General features: G+C 50.1%; 1 protein-coding gene across 1 annotated transcript; it reads left to right on the top strand.

Moving 5' to 3' along the window:
- The first annotated feature begins 8,174 nt into the window (after positions 1 to 8,174).
- LOC120652476 (probable calcium-binding protein CML27) lies at positions 8,175 to 10,203 on the top strand. The gene is made up of 2 exons (XM_039930320.1): positions 8,175 to 8,866; positions 9,881 to 10,203. The coding sequence occupies exon 1, from the start codon at positions 8,265 to 8,267 to the stop codon at positions 8,820 to 8,822; it is 558 nt and encodes a 185-aa protein (XP_039786254.1). The 5' UTR covers positions 8,175 to 8,264; the 3' UTR covers positions 8,823 to 8,866; positions 9,881 to 10,203.
- The last annotated feature ends 292 nt before the right edge of the window (positions 10,204 to 10,495 follow it).

Below are 10,495 nucleotides of genomic sequence, written 5' to 3' on the forward strand. Positions count from 1 at the left end.
TCGGTCTGAGGATGATAGGCGGAGCTGCGAATAAGCTGAGTACCCAGAGATGCATGCAACTGTTTCCAAAAACATGCAACAAACTGTGAGCCTCTATCAGATATAATAGTTTTTGGGATACCATGAAGACTCACTATCCGTGCAATGTATAGCTCAGTGTATTGGTGGGATTTATACCCTGTCTTGACTGGCATAAAGTGCGCGGACTTAGTGAGGCGATCCACTATAACCCAAATAGAGTCATATCCCTTTGACTTGGGAGGCAAACCAACAATGAAGTCCATACTAATATCCTCCCACTTCCACGAAGGAATATCCAACGGTTGTAGCATGCCAGCAGGTCTGAGATGACTTGCTTTGACCCTTCGACAGATATCGCACTCGGACACATATTTGGCGACCTCACGTTTCATCCTAGTCCACCAGAATCGCTGCCTGAGATCTTGATACATTTTGTTACTGCCCGGGTGAATGGAATACCTAGAAAGGTGAGCCTCATCAAGAAATTGTTTCCGGAGTTCTAAATCCTTAGGTACTACCAGCCGGTTCTTAAACCATAAAACACCCTCGCCATCTAAATGGAAGCATGCCACTCGAGGGTCATTTTCTCTGAGCCTTTGCCTAATCTTTTCCATGCCAATATTTTCTTTCTGAGTCACAATAACTTGATCTCGAAGAGTTGGAGTGAGAACAATGTTAGCAAGAGTACCCTCAGCTACAATAGCCAAATTCATCTTCTCCATTTCTTGACACAAAGTCTCATACAGAACTGTAGCTGAGACGCAGTTGCAACTGGTCTTGCGACTCAATGCATCGGCAACAACATTTGCCATGCCCGGATGATAATGAATCTCCAAGTCATAATCCTTAATTAACTCCAACCATCGTCTCTGGCGCAAATTCAGCTCGCTCTAGGTGAAAATATATTTGAGACTCTTGTGGTCTGAATATATATGAATCGGATTACCCAGAAGATAATGTTGCTAGATTTTCAATGCATGGACCACTGCTGCAAGCTTCAAGTCATGAGTAACATAATTCTCCTCATGCCGCCTGAGAGCTCGGGAAGCACAAGCAATCACCCGCTGATTTTGCATGAGAACGCAGCTGATTCCCATGCCTGATGCATCACATTAGATGTTAAAGGCCGAGTAATACCGGCTAAACAAACATAGGGATGAGGGCGCAGCCAAAACTCGTACCTGATGCATCACAATAAACATCGAAAGACTGAGCAATATCCGGCTGAGCCAAAACAGGGGCCGACGTCAATAACTTTCTCAAAGTATTGAAAGCCTGTTCACATTTGTCGTCCCAAACGAACTTCACCCCTTTCTTAAGCAATTCCGTCATGGGTCTAGCAATTTTGGAGAAATCCGATACAAATCGGCGATAATAACCTGCTAGCCCAAGAAAACTCCGAATCTCTGGAATGGAGGTAGGAGCCTTCCAATTCAGGACATCCTGAATCCTGAATCTATAGTCCACACACAATCTGAGATTTTGATCTTTCTTCTTAACGAAGAGTGCAGGACAACCCCAGGGTGAAGTGCTAGGGCGGATATACCCTTTGTCAAGCAGTTCTTGCAATTGCTTCTTTAGCTCTGCTAGCTCATTGGGTGGCATCCGATAAGGTCTCCTAGAGATAGGCGCCGTGCCCGGTTGCAACTCAATAGCAAACTCCACATTGCGGTCAGGTGGCATGCCTGGCAGATCCTCCAGAAATACATCCGGATACTCATATACCACTGGTATGTCAGCCAAATTCTTGCCCTCAACTTGATTCACCGTAGAAGTCACTGATATGTGATCCCTCAAGTTCAAGGTCATACTACCATGAATAGAAGATTTGATGTGCACAGATTGTGAGGTCGTGTCCAGAATAACTCCCTGACCCTCCATCCAGTTCATGCCCAATATAATATCTATCATTTGTGTTGGTAACATTATCAGGGCTGTAGGAAAAAAATTTCTATGCAAATACAGGGGTACTTGCTTGACAAATTGACTAGTGATCAACTTTCCCCTAGGTGAGTGAATATGGTGCGGCTTGGGCATGCTCTCTATCTTCAGCCCCAATCTAACCGCACATTCTTTGCTAATAAAAGTATGAGATGCCCCTGAATCAAATAATACTATAATGGGTTGATCATTTACTGAGAACGTACCCGCCATCACTGGAGATCCCTCAGGAATACCCTCGAGGGTGGTGTAGTGCACTTGCCCCGGCTTGAAATGAGCCACGTTCAGCTTCTGGCTCTGCTGACCGGACTGCTGGCCCTGCTTTGGTGGCATCTGGCAGTTCCGTGCAAAGTGCCCCGGCTGCCCACAGTTGTAACACGGAAACAAATTGGGGCGTACCCCCAGCTGCTGCACCCAGACTTTCTGCTCGCTCTGCTGAGGAACAGGAGGCCTGACCGTCCCCTGAGGCTGTGTGTACTGGGGTGGCCGATACCCCCACTGCTGCTGTGGCTGGTGCTGAAAAGGGGCTCTCTGTGGGCCCGACTGTACCAGACGGAATCTCTGAGGAGCGCTGCTCGAAGATCCCGCTGCCGGCATCTTCCTCTTCTTCTCTGCCTTGTGAGCCAAGTGGGCATCTTCCTGAATGATAGCCCCATTTACAAGCTCACTAAAAGTGTCAAATTTAACCATGGCCAGACAATCCTGGAGCTTGCTGCTAAGCCCCTGTCTGAAATAAGCTTGCTTCTTCTCATCTGTGTCCACGTGATAGTCCGCAAACTACGATAAATTGTTGAAGGCTTGGGAATACTGTAGGACACTGTTGTTACCCTGTTTCAGGGCCAAGAACTCGGTGAGCTTCCTGCGGATGACCCATGCAGGGATATGATGTGCCCTGACAGCCTCCTTGAATTGTGCCCAGGTGAACCGAGTGCCGGCGGGAGACATGGCCACATGATTGTCCCACCAGGTGCGTGCGGGACCCCTGAGCTGCTGGGCTGCAAATCCTGCCTTGTCCCCATCATTGTACGGGTGCAGGGTGAATTTGTACTCTATGGTCCAGAGCCAGCTATCTGCTTCCCGTGGCTCATCGGCTTTGTGGAACAGCGGCGGCTGGGTGCTTAGGAACTGCTCATATCCAGAGACAGCTGGCTGGTGATGATACTCGTGCCGCTGCGCTCTGCCCTGCTCCACAATCTCTCGGAGAAGTGCTGTCTGGTCATCGCGTCCGGTGAGCATGGCCGCAATGGCTTGGGCCAAATTAGGAGGTGCAGGTGGCGCTCCGGCAGCATCGTCTGCCATTCTGCATTTAACCATGACCAGATTAGTTCCATCATCCAGATTAATTAAAATAATCCCGATAGTAACTAATCTTTCTATACATAGCACATTGCAGAATATAGAGCTTCAAAACAATTCTGTGTGACGCTTGCAGGCGGGGCCAGGCGGTCCGACCGGCTCAGTCAATCGATCTTACTGGTCTGCCCTGGTCCATCCAAAAAATGTATGGCGGACTGTCCAGTGTACTAGGGCAGACCGTCCGCAATGAAGGAATTTCAGCTCACTGGACCGTCCGCTACCATTTAGCGGACTGCCCGCTTCACAATATGTCAACCCAACTCAGTTTCAGATGGTTCTGTGTGTTTTTCCTCAACGGCCGGCGGACTGTCCGCGTGTCATGACCGGACTGTCCGCTGTGCCTATTTGAACTACCAGGCAGTTTCTCCGGTCCGACCGACAACGCTTTTGCAACACTTCGCACCGCGCCTATAAAATCTTACGACCCGAACTTCATCTACAAAGATCCTTAAGGCCTTAAACTCATATCCCCATCAACTCCTACGATCCTAAAACACAACAAAGATATGATGCATGCTCACCCTACGCTAGAAATTTATTTTTATATTTTTGGAAAATCTTGAAATTAGTCATGCCCGTACCACCATCGGTGCGTTTCGCCTCTGATACCAGCTGTGACAGAACCGCCAAATTAAAACTCTCAATTAAACATAATGGTTGTTATTTGAACACATCGGGCGCATTAGCTCAATACTTTAATTTGACAGTCCTTTCTCAGCCCACGTCCCGATCGAAACAACACCGATAGTCTCACGCGAAGGTGAGCGCAGATGGTACAAGCACGATAGATACTTGAAAATACATCAATATAAATACGACCCTACCATAAGTTTTACCAACCAAGTTTGAATACATACATAATCTTTTTTTATACACTTTACATTGCTGGAACCAAGGTTTGAATAGAAGAAAATGCCTACAACTATGACACTGCTTCTAGCACTGCCTATACACAACCGGCCACACAGATCCACGGACCGCTCGGGCGGCCGATAAAAAACAAACGGGATGCACACCCAGCCCACAAGTGCACCCCGAGGAGTCCCCTAACTACATGTCCGGCTCCACAACCTCCCAACCCTCTGCGTCCCGGCGGATGAACTTAACGCAGTAGGAACAGAAGTCTACGTCTGAGTGTCCTGAAATAATGTTTCAATAAAAACCCTGAGCAACTAATACTCAGCAAGACTTACCCGACCATGGGTATACATAGCCCACATATCTAGATATGCAAAGCTTTTGGCTGGTGGATTATTTTGCAGAAAAACGTCTAAAAGTGGATCCTTATTTTCAAGATTTTTGCTCCAGGTTCTATATAGATTAACTATGAGCTAATATTTGCATAAACCATCTAGAACAAATATAGTAGACTATTAATCACAACTCAAAGTAGAATCAACATATATAACGTAATCCAAGTTCCATCTCACATTACTACGCTGCGACTCGGTGATCAAGGTGCCCATGTCCGAGAGCGACTGATGGTGAATCGATTCGATTTAACCTTGCAAGGTAGACCTAAAAAAGACGGCACGCAAAAGCCCCCGTCGGAACCCACGCACCAACCTTTTCCCTCTCCGCCTCGAACTACAGGAACCAGCCCAACGACATATAGTCAGCCGAGCCCTACGTGAGACCACCAAAAGTAAACATATGTGACCCCCTTTTTTCCGCGGCCACTCGACTCGCCCTAGGAGTTGAGTGCGGGTTCCTGTACTTTCGAAGCAAAGCAGTGATCGGCTTACCGGTTTCGACTACCTCCTATTCCCGGTATACGGTTAGTACAATTCGAACATGATCAGCAGGGCCAACAACGGTACGGTCCTTAACCGACACAGACGGAGCTACACTTTTCTCCGTCCGGTCTCAAATTCTATTTTTCCTTTCCTTTCAAGATTAGTAACTCATATATATAAACATAAAATAACCTATATCTCACGAGTAACTGGAAATTACTCGACTTCTACCGAACCCTATCTAGCATAGCACATCTGTCGTCTGATCTATACTAGTATAGAACTCATGGTACCTAAGGGTTATGCATTTAAGGTTCCATTCAACTCCTATGACTTTAATGCACAAGAATATATATATATATATATATATATATATATATATATATATATATATATATATATAATGTTGCATAATTTCAAATAAGGTTTATGTACCAGGGCTTGCCTTCGGGCTGCTACTCAGAGCTGGGGTCAGACGGGCCTTGGGCCGGTTTCTCACGCCTCTTCTCCTGGGCTTGCTCCGGCTGCTCCTGTAGTGCCGCAATCACCTCATACACAACGTTCTCAACTGCGGATTCTACACGAATGCATATGAAATAATTGAGTGCAACCCAACTATATAACTACTATACTTCGAAATGAAATGTACTGCGGACTGTCCGAGCCCAAGTGGCGGTCCGTCCGCGGTTCAACTCGGCAGACCCACCAGAACCACCAATATTTCTGGAGAATTTCTATACTGGCTGGCGGACTGTCCGCTCACCCTTAGCGGACTGTCCGCAATACACCTACGCCAATCCACCAGAGACAACGACGTCTCTGGACAAATTTCTAATCCTACCGGCGGACCGTCCGGCCCCCTTGATGGACCGCCCGCAGTTCATTCTGCCAATCCACCAGAGACGACAACGTCTCTGGACAAAATTCTAGACTCTACGGCGGACTATCCGCTCTCCAATAGCGGACCGTCTGCAGTTCAACCCTGCGAAACCCACCAGAGACAACATTGCCTCTTGACAAATTTCGAACTCTACGGCGGACTGTCCGCTCTCCAATAGCGGACCGTCCGCAGTTCAATTCTGTGAAACCATCAGAGACAACAACTTCTCTGGACAACGTTTATCCTGACTTGCGGACTGTCCGGCCCTCCTAGGCGGACCGTCCGCGATTCCTGTCTTTTGACACCGCGCGCCGCCACCAGTGAGGGCGGCGCGGCGCCGCGGCACGCCGTTCCCGCCGACGGTGGCCCGACCGAAGGCGAGGCTAGCACTACACCATCTATTGGACGAGACGCACACGGGCATGGGTGATGCACGCGAAGAAATCAAGCCTAACCTAGTCGGCGACGTGCGGCCCGTGGCGGTCAAAAACGACTTTATAGAGAACGTGCGTGGAAACCACTAGAACGTGGAGGAACGAAGGGAGCACGAGCATTAGTGGCTTACTTACGGTCTATTCGAGCTCTTGGACGAAAGAAATGGTAGCCGGGCGATGGAGTTCCACGGTGACGTCGAGTTTGGGCGAAACTCCAACCGGCGGCCGGGGAATCCGGGATTTCCGGCGAGGTGGGGGGTCGTGGCTATGGTTTGAGGGGTTGAGGAGGAAGCTAGGGCGGTGGCTGAGCTTTAGGTGCGGTGGATTTGAAATCCATGGAGGAAAACGCGCGGATTCGGCCGGCGAACGGGAGGAGCTCAAGCTCCACCCGTGGCATCGGGAGGGAGAGGGAGAGTGAAACGAGGGAGAGAACGAGAGATGAGCTTGGGGTGGGTGAAGGGGAGGTACGCGCCTTCAATGCGGCGTACTGGGATGGCCGGGGAAGGCTCGACGGTCGGCACGTAGCGGCGACCGACGAACCTCGGTCTCGGAGTGGTTGAAACAGAGCCGTCGCGGACCGTCCGCCGCCCGGCCGCCCCAAGCGGACTGTCCGTGAGACAGTGTTACACTGTATGAAACGAACGCCTTTTATGCAGCCGCGTGCGGTTCCAGCCCAATCTGACTTGTCGCTGGCCATCATTCTAGATGGCGAGAGGGCCAGGGGTCACAGGGTAGTGCGCGGTGGTTGCGCCCGCCTTTCCGGCCTCCCGCCATGCTTCACGGCGAGGGTTGACGACGCGGTGCGCTAGGAAAATTGAAGGGAGTGGCCCGGGCGCGCGCTCGTGGCTCACTTGCTCGGTGTCGACAGCTGCCGCGTGGGCGAAATGGCTCCTGTTATTTCTGGGTAGTGCCGGATGAGACGAGACGCGGTGGCCTGCCCTGAGTCACGGGCACGTCGCCGATGCCGCCGGTCGTCGTGCTCGGCACTCGCGTATCCCGGGAACACGGTTCCCCCCTCGCTGGCCCGGGCCCGGAGCGCCGCCGGCGTGCGCCCGAGTAGTTCGCCGCAATCACCAGGGAAGCAGCGATGGGATCGAAGCCGCGTCGTCGTCGGTGCCCAACACCAACAGCCCAAGACGGCCTTTGATTATTCGTTCCGAGGAGCGGGGAGAGAGCTACCGGGGCGTGATAATTGGAGACACATGGGGAGGGCGAGGTGGGTCAACAACGGACGGTGGATTGGAAGGATCGCCCCCAATCAACGAACTGATCGGGATCTCTCTAACTCACGGGAGGACAGACTAGTACTCAATGTTGACGAAGCGAGGACCTCGCAGTCGCAGCCCGGGAAGGCCAGCGCCGCAGATGCATCCACGCCCCTGGTCTTCCAAGAACAGCGTTTAACCAACGCTAAAACAAGTCGACGGAGTTGGAACGGAGGAACAGGGGCTAGTCAGTCCACGCCTATCCAAACGCACAATTGGAACGGAGGAACCGGGGTTAGTCCAAGAGTTAAAAAAATGCGCACGGCACTAGCCACTAAGCAATAACCGAGGAGCCAATAAGCATATTACCTTGAGGCTGACATATGTACTAGGATAGTAGTTTGGTGATCACATATGGACAATATGTCATGAACAAAGTTTTTAAATCGGGATAAGGTGCAAGAAGGAGGAGGAGAAGAAGAAGAAGATGATGATATCTATTGGCCCTCCACAGCCAGTGGTGTAAAAATGAAGAGAATTCATGTGGGCCCCGCGCCGTGGGCCTGATTCCGCGCCGCGTTCTCGCTATAAATCCATCCCCCACCACGACACTCAACGATCATCACAATTATTCATTTCTCGCATTTGCAGCCCCCACAAACCCCCGAAGGAAGGAAGAGAAGAGCTCCCGATGGAGAACGCCGCCGCGAAGCCGTCGCTGTCCAAGAAGCCCTCGCCGTCGTTCCGCCTCCGGAACGGCAGCCTCAACGCGCTGCGGCTGCGCCGCGTGTTCGACCTCTTCGACCGCAACGGGGACGGCGAGATCACCCTCGACGAGATGGCCTCGGCGCTCGACGCGCTCGGCCTCGGCGCCGACCGCTCCGGCCTGGAGGCCGCCGTCGGGGGGTACATCCCGGCCGGCGCTGCGGGGCTCCGCTTCGACGACTTCGAGTCCCTCCACCGCGCGCTCGGGGACGCGCTGTTCGGCCCCATCCCGGAGGCGGTGCCCGAGGAGGAGGACGAGGAGGGGGACATGAAGGAGGCGTTCCGCGTGTTCGACGAGGACGGCGACGGCTACATCTCGGCCGCCGAGCTCCAGGCCGTGCTCAAGAAGCTCGGCCTGCCCGAGGCGCGGAACCTCGCCACGGTGCAGGAGATGATCTGCAACGTCGACAGCGACCGCGACGGCCGCGTCGACTTCGGCGAGTTCAAGAACATGATGCAGGGGATCACCGTGTGGGGCGCCTAGCTGCAGCGTCCCTGCGTTGCCAACCTTCTACAGCGTGTTGACATGTATGTATGATGTATCTACTATGTAGGCAGCGCCTTTTCTTCTACCCGGCGCTTCTTCTTCTTGGTCGCGCTGTGGATTCTTCTTGTTCTTGGCTTCGCGCTGTTTGGGATCCTAGCCTTCAGAAATTTGGGGCAACAGCGAAGGCCCACAGGCCACGGGCATTGTTTCCTGTTCTTATTTATTTAATAGCATTATTACATGTAAGAACGTTGATCTTGACCAGCTTCCCTCTCCTTCACTTTCTTGGTGCTTCCCCTCACCTATGCCTCTCCCTATCACTATCAGCGCGTCTACATATTCAGTTGCGTCATTTCAAAATGTTCTTTTCAGAAAACAAAGCAGTTTCGTCGTTTGAAAATGTTCCTTTTGCATATGCTTTTGCTCCTTCTCATTTTTCCGTGCATCAGTGGTTATGTGAAAGAATTAGTTAAAAAAATGCCTGGTTAATGAGCGATTTGAAAATAAAGATGCCTTCTTCTCCGGTCCTGCAAACATCTATAACTATGCTCATGAGTCGTGACATGGTTCTTTAGTCTTTACTCGTAAGCTACTTATAGTAAACAACCCAATTCATTACAAGGCTAGCGACTCTAAAGTTCTTTATACATTCATCATTTGACATACCAGCATTGCCCACATGCATGCGCAAAAATGGAGTCTTAGGCAGCTCCACATGGGCCATGTCTCCCCATGGCTACCTACTGAGCACGTGAAGATTGCTAAACCAACCAAGCAATTCTTTTCTTCAGTGATGACAGACTGACAGCAAACTAACCGATTGTTTGGGGGAAAAAAACGCCTCAAGACTCTATACCAGCCAAGCAAATGTCTTTCTTAACTGGCAGCAAGCTAAATGAACACTCAAAGAAACCCACTTCTCCCCATGCTTGCATCATTGCATGATGCGCAGCACTTCATGCAGTGGCACATTGCTTTCCTCTAGTTTCTGAGAATTCCATTTTCAACCAAATTTTCCGCGAATCCTCAGGCATTAATTTTGCTTGATTCTGCAGGTTCTGAAGCATCTAAAGACTGGAGGAGGAGCAACCACAAGATCAGTACTTGTGCCTCGTTTTAAAGTACTACGGGTTGTGTTAGTTTGGTAGCTTGGGAATTAGTCATGGTGTGCGTCGTCTGAATGCAGTTGATGACTTGTGATTTCAGTGTGTTCTAAGCTCTAACTGTGGTGTTTGCGTCCTCCACTGATGTAGGTACTGTGCTTCTGTCGTGTCTGATGTCTCCCTTGCTCTAATAAGCCATCTGAACATTAGACATCCAGTTTATTTATCAACTGAACTATTATGAACACGATTTCTGCTATGATGCAATTAACTAATTTGTCATCGTTCTTGGCACAACTAACTTCGTACGATACTACGATGACAAGCTTTTATCAGCGTTTCGGTATATATATATAAAACAGTTAGTAGTATCAATGGGTGCCTGAGGCCAATTCCATGGTGATTCAAAACTGGCAAAATGGCAACGGACTTTTCTGTCACTTTAGGCCTTATGTATAACTACTAGCTTTATGCCCGTGCGTTGCTACGGGAGCAAAAGATTAACTAAGATTAAAAGCATAATCTTTTTTCTATGTAACCAGAATTTTATATCAAGAAATATAAATA

The sequence above is a fragment of the Panicum virgatum genome, chromosome 9K (assembly GCF_016808335.1).
Source record: "Panicum virgatum strain AP13 chromosome 9K, P.virgatum_v5, whole genome shotgun sequence".
NCBI lineage: Eukaryota > Viridiplantae > Streptophyta > Magnoliopsida > Poales > Poaceae > Panicum > Panicum virgatum.